General features: G+C 42.5%; 1 protein-coding gene across 7 annotated transcripts in view; it reads right to left on the bottom strand.

Moving 5' to 3' along the window:
• grin2bb (glutamate receptor, ionotropic, N-methyl D-aspartate 2B, genome duplicate b) overlaps positions 1–18381 on the bottom strand; it is an 88113-nt gene that overhangs the window by 34463 nt on the left and 35269 nt on the right. For all 7 annotated transcript variants that reach the window (XM_019862111.1, XM_019862115.1, XM_019862116.1 and 4 more), the window contains one exon: positions 1471–1614. In XM_019862111.1, coding sequence (XP_019717670.1) covers positions 1471–1614 — 144 coding nt within the window. The remainder of the gene's footprint in view (positions 1–1470; positions 1615–18381) is intronic.

Here is an 18381-nt window from a genome sequence, read left to right as displayed (position 1 = left end):
TTCCGGCGGCCACAGGTTTCGCGACCGCAACCAGATAGTGTTCCGGCAACACACGAGGGGGCTGTGTCTATGGGTATCCACCTCAGGGAGGGCATTCACTTTTATGCGGGAGCGCAGTTAATTCTCAAGGGTTTCGCACACGTTCCCTTGCAACTGTACAAGTTTGGTAAATATGCAGTGAAGACATGCGACCTCTGTCACATATAACTTTGGGCTTGCATGGATGGTTAAATCCGAATATCTGGGTGTCACGGTTCTGTATTGTGTTGTTTTAATTGGTGTGCAGTTTGGCAAAGGCCAGTCATCTAATGAACAAGTGATTGGGTGGAAGTTATGCCTATTCTTTAAGGACCAATCAGATCAACAATTAAAAGGTGGCTCTGATGAAAAAAGAGACAAGAGCGAAAACATCCCTTTCGTCCAGAAAGTCTCTATTTTCCTCTTCTATTTATAGAGAACTTTTGTGCAGTTCTGATAGAACCGCTACTATGGCAACAGCTTATCTTTTAGGAGGCAGCCAATGTTTACAAGCATGCCGTTGATTGTCATCATCATCATCATCATCATCACATCTAATCCATTCAAGGAGCTTCTACCTTATCCTCAATGGAGTTTGATCGACCTTCAATCGATTTGTGCATACATGCATTCTTATCAATCCAGCTGCGAGTCAAGGTGAAATCCAATCTGATGTCATTTGTTCACGTCATTGGATGCAGTAAACACCATGTGGAATGGTGATGTGACAAACCAACTGTAAGTCTAACATTTTGTTTTCCGCGAAGATCAAGTATGCGGCTGGTGTTGTGCATAACTGAGGGTCTCATAGCATCGCCTTGAAAGACTCTTTGCTCCGCCCTGGAGATAAGGAACCTTCAGCCTCAGTGAACAGCTCCATTTAGAATCCCCCACCCCCACTCCCCCAAATATTCAGCCGGTCTGCTTTTTTTCCCATGAAAGCAATCAGAATATGGTACATTCTGCCCATTTACATCAGTCTGCCAACCTTATCTTTATCAAAAGCTTGAAATTACGGTTTTGAACCCAAATGATCAGGTCCTCCGCTTTGGCTGCCTTTTTAGGGAGCCACTTCATCATTTCTATTCATATATTACAAAATGGGGGGGGGGGGATGAAAACTAGCACGCACATTTACACACTTCAGCAGTTTGTATAGCTCAGGGGAAACACATTCAGTGAAAGCACTCCTAATGTGCTCCAAAGCGACAGATAATAACAGCTAAGTGAATCTCTTAGTTCAAAAAGTAAATGTTCTTTGGATGTAATAATATTCCTCACTGACCTCAGCTTGTCCTGAACTGATGTTCATTTCTAAAGGCAGCATATTCACTGTGATGCTAATGTTGCAGACAGGTGGTATGGCCACCAACTGTGTTTGCGCCTCATGCTTCGAATAACTACTGCGCATACGTAACACAGACACTAGCATGCTAACTACTATTTAGTCACCTTATTGACAAAGTCCTGGTAGCCCGGGTAATATGTGGTCACTATGGAGAAGATGTACCAGTCATACTCCTCCATGATATTCAACATGACCGAGGCCTGCTGTTCGATGGACGGGCCGAACTGGAAAAACATGGAGTTGTCGTCCTGGAAACAAGAGACAGAGAGCCAATTAGCCAACAAAGTCAAACAGCGTGAGCAGGGAAGTAAAAGACGGATAATTATGACACATGGCCAGTGGCTCTGCGCCTCGGAAACAAATGTAGCTCCTAGTTGTAGTCATCATAACGAAATATATTTGGGGTTATTCATTTTAAAATTGATGCTGTCAGGCAGTGTCTCCAAAACTTTATGGAGCCAGGTCGTATGTCTCCTGGCATAATGCAACACGAAATGTTTACACGGTGTACTGTAATGATCTGGCGTCAGTTTAATCACAAATGTACTTAAATCTGGGCCTGTTTCGGTGAACAGATAGATGATACACTCGTCGAAATTGAAGAAAGACAGCCACCGAGATCTTAATTATTCTTGTGTTGCAACACATTGTTCGCAATCAGTGTGCTCATGTTCTTCATTTTACCCCCAATTTTCTTTTTTTGCACATTTCAGGCACACAATTAATGTGTATTTTGTGTCTTGGCAGTGGCAGAGCTTTTTATTCAACTATAAATACCATATCCTTGTTCATCTATCAATGCCGGTGACGTATAGCGACAGGAAGGAAAATCAAAGACTCTTTAACCTGATAGCAGAAAGTACAACGGACATGTGTGTCCACCTTTCGTCATTCACATAACACTGTTTTGTCAAAGGGGAGCTGAAGGTATCCTTGCATCCTGCTTTTTGAAGGGTTAAATATTCAACACAAAGCGGATGGAAAGGATTCCAGGTTGCAGTCACTCAGTTGGGATTGTGTCAATGTAAAAAGCTTTTATTTTGTAGCACTCCAGACATTAAAAACAATGGCCCTGCAGCCATCAATGGGTGTTGGTCACAAACAATGTTGTTGTGGAGACAGAATTATAATGCCATTGACACCAGACGTGTCACTTCTGTCACTTGCGACAATTCCACTGGGGCAGCAACTCAAATAATACCCAATAGCGTTACTGCCAGCAGCAGTTAGGACAAGACAAATATGGATTTTTAAAACAAGACAAAAAACAGATTTTAAAACACTGGACACATTCTCGCTAATGCCAACATTTATTTTTGACCCAACTCTCAATGAGTCTGACCCGACTCGAGGGGAAATATTGCATGAACCCCGTGGGATTAGTCTCAGGGGAGCCAATGTACTTTTGGAGACATTTTTGTTTGTTGGTGCACCATAAGACTTCTCTGATGTAAACGAAGTGCCTTGGCTCAAAACAAAGGTTGGCAAACTGAGTCTGAGCAAGCCGAATGGTCGTTCCAACCACAGCAAATGCCATTTTCCACAATATGACTTCATTTCTAAGCTCCCTGATTCTTTTTACAGTTGCCTCAGGATATTTTAAAGTGTGACACCAATAAATCCAAGGTCAGAACTAAAATAGGCACAAATGCTTGAGCACAACATGAGATGTCCATGTCTGGTCCACCGAAGAAAAAAAAAAAGTAAAGCCCTTATGTCGGTGATCTGTAGTCATCATCACCAAGGCAAATACAGAGGCAGTATTTGCATCAATAGGACTCTGAAGCTGTACTTTTACGGTCACATCGCTTCATATTGTCAACACGGCCTTTACAAGTTTTACAACAGGCATCAGCGAGGGGGTTTCTCCAAGGAGAGAGAGTGTGAGAAGAACGAAGCGCCGCCTGGTGCTTTTGAATGAGGGCAGGGTCAGCCATCCATGTCAAAAGCGCCAAGCGACTCATCAGGATGTGGTGAGTCGAGATGGATTATTCATGAGGTGTAAGTGACTGGAGGCGACATGGCAGTGGGGCTGTAATGAGAGCGGCATCATGTCAGGGGTCCTCTGTGTGACAGAGGGTGACGACTGGAGTGACAACACCGACTGCTGTTTTTGCTGTTCGGCACACGATGGACGCACAACGCTTCTTCGTGGAGTGTGCTTAGGAAGGTATACTCCACATACGCAAAGTGGAGGAGTGTCTACATTGGGCGCGCACGCTTTTGTTTGCATGCACTCCAAAATAAAGAGCAGAAAATGAAGCACCTTTAAGGACTCTGAGAAGCAATGTACATCGAAAATTAATTGTTAAGATGGGATTCAACAACTCCAGCCTTCCTGGAGAATTGGACATTGGTAAAATGATAATGCTTGAATCCAACACTTCACCGCACACCGCATTACGTAGACCTGCACAATTCAATGGCATCCGGTGTTCTTTCTCAGGGAGCTGAATGAGGTCAATTTATACATTTCTGAGTGTCAATCCAAACTGTAGTTTTAACAACAGAAGTTGTGCTTGACTTCATTGATTGTACGGTATATTTCAATAATTCTGCGACTTTTGACCAGTTTGACCTGCTTCTTGCCCAAAGTCAGCTAGGATCGGCTTCAAATCATCCGCGAAGCGCAGAGAATGGATGGATAGATGGAAATAAGACCAACATTTCCCAACCACTGCGCCTTAGCGCATTAGTGTGATGACAGAGATCATTGGGCGCCACGGGAAATTTTGCATTGGTCTAAAAATGATTTATTCCCTACAAATAATACTGGATATCATAATTCATCCATCTATGCCAACGATGTAAAGTGAAAGACTGACGAGTTCTTCCACTAGATGGCATAAGGCACAATAAACTTGTGTATCCACAATTTGTCATTCATTGAATTGAAAATGGGTCCCCCCAACGTAAAATATGCGTTTTGGCTGAGTAAAGTTTGGGAAACACTAAATTAGACCAACAGTGACAAGGACAAAGAAAGCATTCTGTTAAAAGTTGATTACATTTTTCAACCGTCCAGTCAAAAGCCGCATGGAAATGGTAAAAAGGTGCCCTTACACGGGTACAAAACTGGGGTAAAAGCATCTTAAAACATTCGTAGGTTGATCTACCCGTTTAATTTTGTCGTGTTATCATGACTGATAAATCACACCTGAGGAAAATGCTTCTTTCTTAGTGAGGTTGCCAAAGAAAAATATGGTGATAGTGAAGCTTACAGATGGCCAGAGAGAGCCAATCATCTTTACTCACCGCAAGGCTGGGATCCAACTTCATGTTTGCTTACTGTTTGTGCCAAGCTAGACCAGCAGAGAGGGGTGTCTGAACCAATGAAAGTTTCTTTTGAAACTTCATTTATCTGCCGATGACACTTAAATCATCATCATCATCATCATCGCTTAAAGGGCTTAATTGCAACGGTGAACGATCACCTCGATGTTCATACGCGTCTGCGCTCAGGATGCATGTGCAAAAAAAAACAAATGTTAATGTTCATGAATGTGCGTGTGTGCAGCCACATGGATAGTCGATCATACGTGCGAATCATGCAGGAGAGTGAGTGCTCATCAGGCACAATACATCACATCCGACCCCCTTACCGCCTATTTTTTTTTTTTTCCTTTTCTGCCAGAGGGACAGATATGATCTCTGCTACCTACTCTTCTCAGTAATGAGGCGCCAACACTGCAGTGTCAAGAGAGGGCGAAAGGATTGGCAGCCTGGAAAGAAAGGTGGCGACGGTTGTACGAGCGCATTGAGGAGGAGTTAATGCATGCTTTGCATCGGCTGAGAGACCACTTTTCTCCATCGTGTTTGAGAGTTTAGTTATTGCGTCATGCTATAAAAGTAACGAGTCTTCTGAGAGGCCTGATCGGAGGCGTTGGACGTGGGTCAAGAAGCAAATTTATTAATGGAAACTTTAACGAATATTCTCTCTTGGACCCCACCCTGGACACCTCCAGCTCCAGCTCCTTCCCTGAACAACGCACAACCACATTAGTAGATATGTTAGATATTTAGATATTTTGCAAGTAGGGTGAGGGTTGAGAGTTTGCAAATGAGGTTACGGTGTGCAAATCGAGTGACGTCACACGGTATGGGTCCTTTAGAATCACAGGCAATATCTTAGATGTCCAAATGTTGCATCTTGCTGCACTACAAGGGCACATTCAGGTGAATATCTAGCCCATGTCTCACTCTCACTTGCATGAAGAGTTATGCAAATAGGCTGCTTATTCAACACATTTTCTGTTTACGATGTTGACTGCAGATTACTTCACAAGTGATGATTTGACTTTGAACTATTAATGATTTTAGATTCAAGTGAGTATGCAGTTCTTTAGAAGTACGAGAAAAAAATGCTCTTATATTTTGTTGTTTCAAATGGTGTGATATCAGTACGGTATCGGCATCATACCGTAGAGGTGACTGGAATCGGTATCGGGGAGAAAAAAACGGTATCGAAACAACACGACTTGAATCCCTCCACCTTTGGGGCGGCAACTCACTCCAGCTGGAGGTGACAGCTTGATAACACCATCAGGACCGCATCATGCGCAAATATTAGTGACCATTGGAGATCATTGCTCCAGCTGGAGGTTACAGCTTGATAACACCATCAGGACCACATCATTTGCAAACATTAGTGGCCATCAGAGATCATCGGGGCATAAAACTTGACTATTTCTACACCTTGATTGTTTTAAGAGTTAAGGAAAATGGATGCATGGATAGACGAGGAGAGGCAGCAAGAGGCAGCAACTGGAAAGTATATGTGTGTGTGTGTGTGTGTGTGTGTGTGTGTGTGTGTGTGTGTGTGTGTGTGTGTGTGTGTGCGCACAGTTAAATCCAAGGTAACTGTGAAGTTCCATCTGTACAGGTGAACGAAAGGCCGATTAGCGCTGATCCAGAAGGAGATGCTTTCCATTACATTCCCTTCTTCGCCTACGTTGGCAAAGCTCTGGGTAGAAACTGAAAGAGCAAAGTCGCAGGTACAATCGGATAAAATGAGTTTGGGTACAAGTGTATGATTGCATGTCCATTTGTCACTGCTGTCTATCCAATGTACGCCGCAGCACTTTTTGAACTTGGTGGTGTGTGATTTAGCCATTGTAATTGTCCTGCGGGATCAATAGTCTTGTCACAGCTGACCTTTATGTATTTTCTCTTGGTGACATGTTGAGCCAGAGCGACAGTGAACAAACGCGCACACACACAACCTTAGATTACTCAGCTGCCTTTTCATTTCCTCTCACCTACCTACTTACTCGGTCCATTACCAGCTTAGCTGCTTAAGTCTTCACTGTTTTTTTGCTCTCGCTTTTTTCCCTGATTGTCTAAAAAAGAGAGCTGAGAGGTGTAATAACCCCTGAGACCAAAACCTGTCATCCGGTTGGATTTTAAGGGACCTACTTATCTCATCCACTCAGATTACAATTTATCATTTTATTCTACTTTCTCCTTTCAAATCTCATGATTGACGTTTAATTTTCACGCATAACTCTGTGACACATTTCTTTCATTAGTACTTCTGACCCTCTCATCTATAGTGGTACCTCTACGTATGAAATTAATTGTTCCCGGAAGAAATTTCTTAACAAGAAGATTTGTAAGCAGAAACGCGTTTTCCATGTAAATGCCCTGATCTGTTCCAAGCCCCCTAAAATTCAGACATGTTTTCTAAAGCATAAAAATGCATCAAAATATGTAACAAATGCATGTTACAAATTAGATTATTGCAGAATAAATGAGAGTTGTGCATAATGTAAAAAAACAAAGACTAGAGTAAAGAATAAAAATGATGGTCATTTAACTTATAAATGCGTCCTCATCGTTTTTTGCCCTCTTTAGTCGATGTCATCTCTCAGAAGTGGTTTTTGCCTGGCGTTTTGTAAAAAAGTGATCCAAGGATGTTTGCGTTTGTCGGCTTTTAACAATCCTTCGAAAATGTGCAGGGAAAACGTCAGCAGAGGTAGCGATCGCCCGACTGGTGAACACTTTTTCTGGGGATTCACATTTGCGTACACCTATAAGAACACCTCATGGCCTGAGAGGCGAATGACGAGGACGCTGCAAAAATCTATCTACACACAAAGACACAAGGTCCCTCTTAGCCAATGGGATGCCATGATGATGCTCGGAATTAGCCAATGGCAGAGCAGCTTTAAGTATGTTGCGTTCAGGAAACTCGGAGCTGCGAGTAGCAGCCAATACTTTCTTTTCACCTTTCGTATCTTGAAATTTCTTTTGTAACTAGAGGCAATACTTTCCTGTTGAGCCGTTTCCTCTGTATTCTCAATTTTTGAAGCTTCATTTGTTCATGTCACAAATGTATGAATCCTACACGGTACAGTTTGAGCCCATCCTCACTTTTGCTGCATCTCATGCTTATCATGTTATCAGGTTACAGGGTGCATAAAAGGGTTCACGTACAGTATGAATCACTATGTGACGTGCTAAAAGACAAAGTCAGCTTTGCAAGTGGCTGATGAATGGGACATGGAAAGAAAGAAAAGCCATTGTTCTGGCCGGGCAGTTTGCAGCTAGTTAGACGCGGATTCACAAGTACACTTGATCCTGGCATGCTTTTCATCAGCACATCAAAGACCGGCAGCAATCTGTTCCATGGATGCCTTTTAATGCACTCCTTCGTCTCATTCTGACCGGATTATTGCACTGTCGAGATTTTGAGCCTGCCATGCTCAAAAGTCCCCTGATGGCTCAGTGTGACAGATTCATGTCCACGTTTTTTGTTGGTGTGGTTTTTGTAAATGATCTGATACCAGCTGTACCTGTCTGGAAAAGTTTGTTTTGAGACTGTTTTACCTAATTTGCCTCCACAGCACATACAGTACATCCGCCCTTTGATGCAGCCTTTAAAACCAGCAAGAACCTTGCTTCAATGTTGAAAAGTAAGTTATGGTGTGAAAACTGGGACCTGGAGGCATGAAACACATCTATTTGACCACTGAGCTCAGCTACCTCAACCAAGTAAATTAGGATGTTTCTTTAGAAGCAATACAATTCTTCTTCTCCACAACAAAGCCACGAATAAAACATACATTGCAGAAAAGAAAAAGTTCACGTGCAGTGGTGGCGTGCACGTGAACTCGAGGGGTGGGATCTCAATCCATGAGATCCCACCCCTCGAGATTTGAAATAATCGCTCCCAATTGAAATGAATGGAAATGCCATTAATCCGTTCCTGTCTGCCACCCCCCCCAAAAAAAAAAACCACAACAATGAAAATGATTGTATGGTGGGGTTTTTTTTCAATGAGGAAAAATTGCACTCTATAATATTGTGTATTATTAAAACAGGCAATAGCGACATCATTAAATAGAATACAAAGAAACAAATAGTGTGTTCATGATGATAATTTCATTGCTTGGCCAGCGAGGGGCAGATTAATACAGTCATACAGACACACGAAGAGGAGAGTGATATTCAATTACAATGCATGATTCAGTAATCTGTCATAATATTTGTCTTTTTTTTACTGGATTGAAAAAGGAAATGGGAATAGAACTAAAATGAAGCAGAATTTGACAAATCATTGTGATTTATTTATTTATTTTGCTCTTCACATGCAGAGAACGTCCAGCAGGGGTCCTTGCGCCTGTCCCTGCTTCAAGTAAAACAACCCTTACATATTGAGGTAAATAGACAGGGTTGGAAAAATGAATTTCAAATTATTTCCAAGAGTGCCCGATGAGGCGTTAAGCATGTTTGTGTTGGTGTAAAACATCACTTTCAAAACGCCAAAGAGAAACTGTTTATATCTACAGTAATTTGCGGGGTGGCCCTCATAGTCGGACCGAAGACACAATTTAACTAAAAACAGGTTAAAGGTCAGAAGCAGGGCCATGCAACTAATTTACTTTCAAGTCTACGTTTCCTTCGAGCAGGTTGTGACCAATTAAAGTTCTGTCACTTCAATGCTTCTTCCTGATAAAAATTCTCTTACATCTTGCCACCACTTCATTCTCACGTCTTAACAAGTGACATCAAACGTGGCTTTTAAGTTTCAACACGCTCAGAATAGTCATGACGTGCTGAATATGCAGACGATACATAAACCAATCATCACTCTGGGAGGCATTATTCTACTTTTGAGCAGATGCTGTGCGACCAACCACAGTTAGCTCAGTGACCCAAACCTGTGGGTCTCATCACCGCTCTCTGAGGTATACCACTGCTGGTGTAATCCCCTTTTGTTTCAGTTGCAGTAAAACCAAGTCAGTTCAAGAAAACGCATCTGATGTTTAACGAAAAGAATGTTTTGTCTTTCATCAGATTGACGTTTCCATTGCTTCTACTAACCATTCTCTTCAAGTAGTGTATATTGTCTTCCCGAAAACTGAGTCCACCGTACAAATGAATGCTCCTCAAAGTCAAAAATAGTTTTAAAGTTAGAAATGTAGTTAAAGACTCTGTAAAGTGAATTCGGAGGTTTGTTTCTAACTTCCCCATACATGTTAGAAGATTATTGAAAACTTAGTAAGGCTGGGAACTACATTGTACTCAATTGTGGAGATATTGTTCACTATTTTCATAGACAGAGAATGTGCACTTTTGGGGGAAAATGGCACATCTTGATTTTCATGCCTGTTTTAGCGTGTTTGAGAATTTGACAGACAGCCATCTGAGGCATTCTGGCGGACTGAGGGCATTTTCTTTTCGACACCCCCGTGAACCTGACAATTTGGTGGCTGAATGTTGACTAGACTTTAGACCACCTGAAAGCAGGTCTGAGTTGTGGCGCATATGGTGTAACACTGTGGATGAGTGGAGCCGCTTCCACTGGATGGTACGCTAGTCGGCTGTGTTCACGCTCACAACAGCGCAGACGCCCGTTTCTAACTGCGCTCGTCTGGGAAAAAAAACTCCGGCCAGTTAGACCGTGCTTTGTGCTGGACTTGAGCTGGGGGGGCATATCGTCTTAAACTGGCTTTCGCAATTCAAGAATCAGTCACTCCTCCGCCACTATGTAAAAACTTGAGCACCTTCATTTGCATCAGTGGTTACTCAGAGAGTTTTTTTTTTTTTTGTTATAAATTGGCCATACCCTTCTGTGCTGTTGAGACACTGTTCACTTGATTCAACATTTTAAATTGCAGTCAAACTAGTCGCAAACGCTCAGCAACAAATGAAAACTAGGTGCAGAACCGCGCACGCTGTGCGGCGGCGCGACTGAATTGTTCAATGGCGGTCTGTCACGTCACTTGGCGTGCGGCTGGCCTCAATCTGTACCTTCTGGCGTATATCTGGCGTCCTCTTCTCATGTTCTTCTCCTAACACCGTTCCTTGGGTTTGATTCTTTGGAACAGCGCAAATATTCGACATTATTATTAACGTTGCCATCCATCCGCTTTGGAACATTTTCAAGTCGCACTCTGCAAGTTCTACTTCCCAGTTCTATTGAGCGCAGAATAGAGCCATTAAGACTGTCGGGGATCGTCCTGCTGCGTCAGTGTACACTGCTGAGGGCCTGAAAGGATTTGGCAACTCATCTCCATGTCATGACTATGAAAGCCTGTCTCCAATTAGATTTGCAGGGGAAAAGCAACGCTCAACCAGTTCTGGTGGGAGAGGATTGGGGAGGGAGAGAGAGAGAGAGAGAGAGAGAGAGAGAGAGAGAGAGAGAGAGAGAGAGAGAGAGAGAGAGACTTTTGAGTCTCGCTTGACAAAACAGGCCAAAGCTGAGAACTCACGCACACGCACACTTCGTGACACACCAAACGGCAGCATGCGCACGGCGCCCGGCAACAATCAGCTTTTCCACTTCATCACACTCGTCTTTCGCCTCCTTTCATCTTCCTCCCTCCATCTTCCCTCCTCACAGTCAGCGCGCCGCCGTGGCTGTCAATCTTTCCCAGCGTGAACCCGCCAACATGTTTCAAATCAAACGCACACACAGGCACACACTGTTAATTAATCTCATATTCAGCTGTTTAATTATCAATGACCCCGTTTCAAAAGACTCTCAGCTTCATTTACCCGATTTTAACCATCCTATAATGTCCTGTTTGAATGACATGTTGCTATTTCTGTCCAGGAAATGATTGGAGAGGCGGCGGAATATGATTCACTCCCGGAGTGGGACCGTTTCTTGAGCGTGTGCATGAGCGCGTGTGCCTGCATTGAAATACGATTCAAAAACAAAAAAAATAGGACACCGTGTGCGCAATTGTTTCCTGTTCGTGTGTGAGTGAGTGTCATTACTAATTATTTTAATTTAGGTAAAGATATTTCATGCTCCAGCACTCAATTGGAGTTGATGTTCTTTGTTTGCCTGTTCATTAGTGAAGCTTGAATAATCCCGGTGCTTCATGGAGACAAGATACAAGAACATTTAGCATTTAGATGCAAGACAGGAAGATGTTTTAAATAATTACCGCCTTTGACGAAAGATATTCTTCTTTGATCAACCATTGAAAATTAGATTGAAACTATAGAAAGGCGTTAAAATGGATTAGTTGATTGTTGAGAATTGTGTCGATTGTAAGGAAACGATTGTTGATTTTAATCACATTCCAAAACAATTGAAGCAAATTATAGTGCAGTTCTTGGCTGTAACCAGCAGAGGCGCTGTTGATTCGGTTATGAGATTGCTTGCTGTCCAAAGAACAACTACCGTATATTGCACGCACATCACTGTTTTGAATTATTACAACACACTACGGCTTAATGGTGTGCATGTCTGCTGCGCAGTTCTGAGGTTGTGGGTTCAAATCTCAACCCAGGCGTTCCTGTATGGAGTTTGCATGGACTACCCGTGCTTGTATGCCAGATATTCCAGTTTAGTCCCAAATTGCAAAAATATGCATACATGTTCATTGAAGACAAATTTTTCCTTGGGTGGGATTTCCCCCCCCCCCCAAAAACACTCCCTGTGTCTGGCAGGTGACCAGTCGAGCCTTGCATCCCAAATCCATCAGGAATTCTGTCAACCTCAGCTCATCTGTGACCCAAATGAAGACAAGTGTGATAGAAATGCATGGATGTAAAACATACACGTTAAAACTAGGGAATACTTTTGTTTAATCGATTAATTGCACAAATTCATTTGTATGTATGGATTGTGAGGCAACATTTGGTCAAATCTTCCCAGTCATGGTCCCAAACTCAAAATAACAGACGCAAGCAAATATATCCTTTCTGCAGATATAATGTGGGTTAGAAATGATTCATTCAAAATTATTTGTATCAATAATTCACAATCAAAATGTTCTGCCTGCTCGAGGAGAGATTTGCAAATGTAACCCACATTTAAAAAACACAGGAGACCACAGAGGAAGGACATATTTCGAAAATCAGACATTCACAAAGACACTGGCCATCCAGATTGCAGTTGTCCAATCATGCAGATACACTTTAAAGAGTTTTACGCCTTCTTTTACTGTAAGAAAAAAAAATAAACTTGCATCATGCATTTGCGCATGTATCTTTGCCAGTATGAGCTGTAGCTGGGCCTTCCAATTTACCCTTCCAAAAGGCCCCCTGACGTCTTCTGTGGTGCGCCGCCGGCTACTGGCTTGCAATCAACTGACTGTCTAATGAATGCTAATGAATCTCTTTGTCTTGAAACCGTGTCAAACTCATTTACAAACATCCAATGCCCAGTGAACACTCACCTCGATTGTCAATGTGCGCACCACAAGAAGCAAGCAATTAACTGCCCTGTTCGACGGTCCATTGTTACACCGGATGCGCCGGCACGCCTGACATCATGTCATTCAAGCCCAAAATGTTGCACAGGGAAGTAAAGCTTATTCACTGGACCAGTCGAAACGAAGAGGAAAGCACAACTCTACTTTGTATCGGTGAACAAGGCGGCCCGAGCAGGACCGTTTTCAACTTCTTCAAGGAGGTCGTTTCAGCCCGTACCCATCTTTGGTTCTTGATTCCGCTATTTACCCTCGCTGTAGTGCAAAAGAGGCAGCTCAAGGAGTTCAACATCTGTCAGCAGCCCCTCAGGGAAACGGAACGGAACAAAAAGAACATATTCCTTGAAGCTGTCCGAACCATGCAGAGGAAACTCATTTCAGTCGCAAAAATCTCGTTATTTGGGGGGTGGGGGGGTTGTATTTTCAAACAAATGAATTGATCCTAATTTATAAGGCAAATCCCCAGATAGCATGCTAATAGATACAGTCTGTACCCAGGTGTGAGAAACAGAGCAATGACAACGCAATCTCATTGGACGGTCAGTCAAGACTTTCATCTTTTGGCGATGGCGTGACATCTTTGCATCACATCAAAAGACTTCAGAAAACCGGACGTGATTTACATTACATTAGATCACCCTTATTAGTCCACCAGCAGGGAAATTTGCATTGTTTTAGTAGCACTGGAGGTAACAGGAACAGTGGTTACATGACCCAAAAAAAGAAAAAGCACACAAGGACGACACAGAAATGTAGGCTAGCCATTTTAGGCGCTCAAGCACAACAGCACAGCGGTCAGGAACCTGCACTTGGGAGAAATCTTTCCAAGAGGACCATGTTTTGTCACTACCTCCCGAAACAGAAGTGCTCTAACATGGCAACGTTCACATCCCTTTTCAAAACTGCCCTTTTTACCTGAAGAACTATTTTATAATATTCAGTCATTTTATTGAAGGTTTTTTTTTTTAATGTCAGGCGGCACAGTGGCGCAGTGGTTAGCCCATCAACCTCACAGTGCAAAGGTGCAAGATTCGATTCCGGTTTCAGCCTTCCTATGTGGAGTTTGCATGTTCTCCCCGTGCCTGCGTGGGTTTTCTCCGGGTACTGCCGTTTCATTCCACATTCCAAAACATGTGTGGCAGGTTAATGGAACACTCGAAATTGTCCCTCGGTGTGATTGTGAGCGCAGATGGTTGTTCGTCTATGTGTGCGATGCGATTGGATGGCAACCAGTTCAGGTTGTCCCCCGCCTATTGCCCGAAGGCTCCAACATGCTCGCAACACTTGTGAGGATAAGCGGATTAGAAAATACTGTAGATGGACTTGTAATGTGTTGTTTTATAAGTATTGTAATGAGTCTGAGTATTTTTAAAAATGGGATGTAAAAGTATTATTATTATTATTATTAGTAGTAGTAGTAGTAGTATTCGCACAAAAACCACTTTTACAAGTTAGCATTCCCTTCCTTGGTGCAATCAGTCTCTGTATTGCCCCCAACTCGAGCGATTCCAAAAAACTGACGTGTCCCAATTAGCGTGTCGTGCAAAATCATCCTACTGCCAGAAATCATCCAATTTCACTTACGGTAATTGGTCTGAAAATGTTTATTTATTTACTGTGGGGGTATTGTCATTCATCTATTTATGCCACTAACGTTATAATGAAAGGCAGAACAAATTAATGCTCTCCGACTGGATAGCAGAAGGTACAATTAACCCGAGAATCCAGCTGTGATGTTTGTGTTCAATTGAACAGGCCCGGATTTCACACCAAGTCAATTTGTAAGTAAATTGAGACGAGATCATAATAAGTTTTTTTTTTTCTTCCCACAGACATTTTTGTGGTGTGCTGTGAAATTAATGGAATGTAAAATATGCGCCTTGGCCCAATAAAAGTTGTGAAACACTGCCCTACTGTATATACGGTTGACTACACAGTATGTCATATATTCCCTCGACTGTCTTCGAACTCGAAAATATTGCCCCTCCTTTGAGGCAATAAAAGGTGTATTCAACTAACAATCCCTTCATAAAGAGCAAGCCCTGCTAAGACAAGTGGAGGAGTCAATTTGGCCTTACCCTTGGCCCCACCAGTTAATGGAAGGCGCCTTCATGAGGAGTTGATTATGCTCGTTTGCACTGGCGGCAATGCAGGTAATTAATCACTGACACATGGGGGCTGTGTATACTGATTGGGCAAAGATAGCGCCAATCGAAACTCGCAGCGCAACCAATTAGCTATGACCCGTGCAACCCAGCTGTGCAACGGGTGTATGTTACAAAAAAAAAAAAAAAAAAAAAAACAAGAAACATAAATGGAAGAAAGAAAAGAAGAAGCACAGATAAATATATAACGAGATTGACTTTTCTTTGTACGCGTCATACGGTTTACCTCAGTCTGTCACCCAGCCGATCTCAAACGGAAATAATTGCTTCAGGATAACAATAGAGTCGCGTGAACTTTCGGCACTTTTATTTGGTTCTGCACCCCGTCACGTCGCGAGCGCACAAATGATACCTGACCACTGCGAGAATGCTGGCGTGCTTTTCTCAACAGATGCAGATGAGTCATCCTATTCAGCGACAGAAGAGTCCAAATACGTGCAGCAAGGAGGATCTCTCCCACACGGAACTCATTCTCGGCTTTGCTGTGAGTAGTTGAAGGTGAGCTTGTCACACAGGCAGTGACGATGGCACCGCTTTACAACGGGCCCCGCTTCTATTCAAGCGCATCCAAATCACCCCCATCAACAGTTTGGATAACGGTTAGTCACACGTGAAAGCAAAACCAACACTCTCAACAAGTATAGCGCAATTGCACTTGGAACTGACTGTGTCCTATACACACATTCTGGTTTGTTTTCTCCACCCCATTTAAATCAATGAATGAACAATAATGATACAAATTACACACGTTCACGTGGAAATTAATTCGCAAGCTTTTAAACATGACATATCAACCGGTGTGGGCCGTGAGCCATTAGGGCCAATTGAACGCCGTGAACAAAGTCTGACACTGCTCGCAGATCCTAAATATGATTACACAATGGTCATTTGGTGCCCCTAAACATTTTGACAAAAATGAATCATTACATTAACCTGTCTCATACCGTAGTGTTGTGGACCCGAAAAATATCTTTGTCTTTTCAGTTTCACCCCTTTGCATGCACGTTTTAAACACATTTAAACTTATTTTTAAAAAAATTGAATTTAGGAAAACACACTTTTTAAACCCAGCACAAATGTATTAAAACAAACAAGAAAAAATTGTGGGAATAAAATGCATTGAAAATGATGGAAGCATTATGCGTGAGCCTTTAAGAGGCGGGGCTTAGTGGGGTGGGGTGTGTGTATACACACACACACACACACACACACACACACACACACACACACACACACACACACACACACACACAGAAGGGGTGGACCAGTTCACAAAATTCACGGTTTGGTTTTTATCTTGGTTTTGTGCCCATGGATGAGTTGAGATGATTTTCGGTTCGCTTCTGTACAGGTCCGTCCATCTACATTGCTGCATTTTATTATTACAGTCAGCTAATAGTTGAGAGTGTGAATCAATGTTTGGATTACTAGAAAGAAACCTTGTCATAATGATTTCATATTTGTGGGCTTCAGTACAGTCAACACTTCCTACATTGGAAAGAGGTGTAAAAGATAAAAAGCGGTTTAGTGCACTAATCTGTGGACGTGAATGTGACGGCCAATGATTTACAAAAGTGGTGCTAATTAGTCGCTGAAACCGTTTCGAACATAAATGACGGCTTTGAGCTTTGTGAATACGCACCTCAAGGCAGTTGGAAATTGGAGGCTGGTAATATTTTGCATCCGAGCATCGACATTAACATGGAAAAGATGGTAGTTCCCAAGCATGAAATCATCTTAAATTAGGAGGATTGTGTGATCTCCAATAAGCCAGTTTCCCACTGATGCTTTCGGCACTTTGATTCTACAAAAATATGCAAAAACAAAGTCACTGTGTAAAAACGCTCTCTCTCATCTGGCTCTTGTAGCAGCCTTACCTTGTTACAGTTGAAGTCAAAGAGCCTAAAGCTGTCCCAAGTGCATGACTGTTTTGTTTTGTTTTGTTTTTTTTTAAAACAGAGAAAATCAGTCATAACAATACACTCAGACTCCATGACACAAATAACAACAGATGCTTCGCAGATGATGAAGTCAGGCAAACTATTTTTGTTAAATTCGAGGGGTTTTGGGAACACATCCGTCCGTGACTCACGGCCGATAAAAAACAATTCTCAAACGAAAGTTGCAGGGCTTCGTTTTTATTTTCGTCTGTTTAAATACCATTGTGAGGAGGCTACTTCCGGGTGCGTAGAAAACAGCAAAAGATTGAGGACTCAGACATTGGCTATCTGGGCAGGGGCAAAGGTTGCTCTGCAAGTTAGACGGTGAAAAGAGAAAAATTAACTCTAACTAGATTTCAACAGGGGTGGCGCTGAGGACTCCTTGGGTGCCTGGAAAACCAATAGCACTCCCAAGATATTTTTGGCCCTCACCCTTTCAACAAGAGCGATCATCAATCATCAAGTGTTAGTAATTCAATTGCACTGAATTGATTGTTGATCACGCCCCGTGACTGGCTAGCATGCAATCCATCTTTATCCACATCACGATAATGGGGCTGTTTTTGTCCTGATTTCTTATTAGATTTTCCGATAAGATTCTCCTTCTGTCTGAGGGCCAGCAGTGGATTTGTCCCAATAGTAGGGTCTGGTTTGACATTCTTAAATATTAAATTACGAATAAAAATCTTTATGGAGTGAGTGTGGACAGCTCGCCAAATTCTGACTTCACGAACGGTCACATGGTACGGATTGTAGCCAATCAAAGAGGCGACACGACTCCGGAACGGTAATGGTAAGGGACATCAATAAAAACAAACATGTCCGACCTACACAATATTGTTTTTTCTTATATAAAAGTGGGTTTCCCAGGAGGCAAGAAATATTTTCCAAAGCAAGTCTGTTTTGACGAACGACATCTCCATTCTACCACACTTCTGCCTCCGATACCTTCGGAAACACTCGGGAAACATCGGCGCAATATATCTGGTATAGTACTGTATTTGTAAGCCTTCGTTTTTGTTAGCTACAAGTGATCACGCGAGTCTCCTGAAACCTTGGATTCTTTTTTTTTTTTAAATCTCAGTGATGGAATGCAATCTTTATGTGTGTGGCGGTCTGTTTTGAGATTAGGCGTACGCAGTTCGATCAGAACTGTTAAATGCCTATCCTGAGGCCTGTGATTATTCAGAAACTACAAAATAGCATCCGTTGAGTCAACGCTATGCTGCGATGATTTC

The sequence above is a fragment of the Hippocampus comes genome, unplaced genomic scaffold, assembly GCF_001891065.2.
Source record: "Hippocampus comes isolate QL1 unplaced genomic scaffold, H_comes_QL1_v1.1 scaffold7, whole genome shotgun sequence".
Classification (NCBI taxonomy): Eukaryota; Metazoa; Chordata; class Actinopteri; order Syngnathiformes; family Syngnathidae; genus Hippocampus; species Hippocampus comes.
This window is presented reverse-complemented; position numbering and strand designations above follow the sequence as displayed.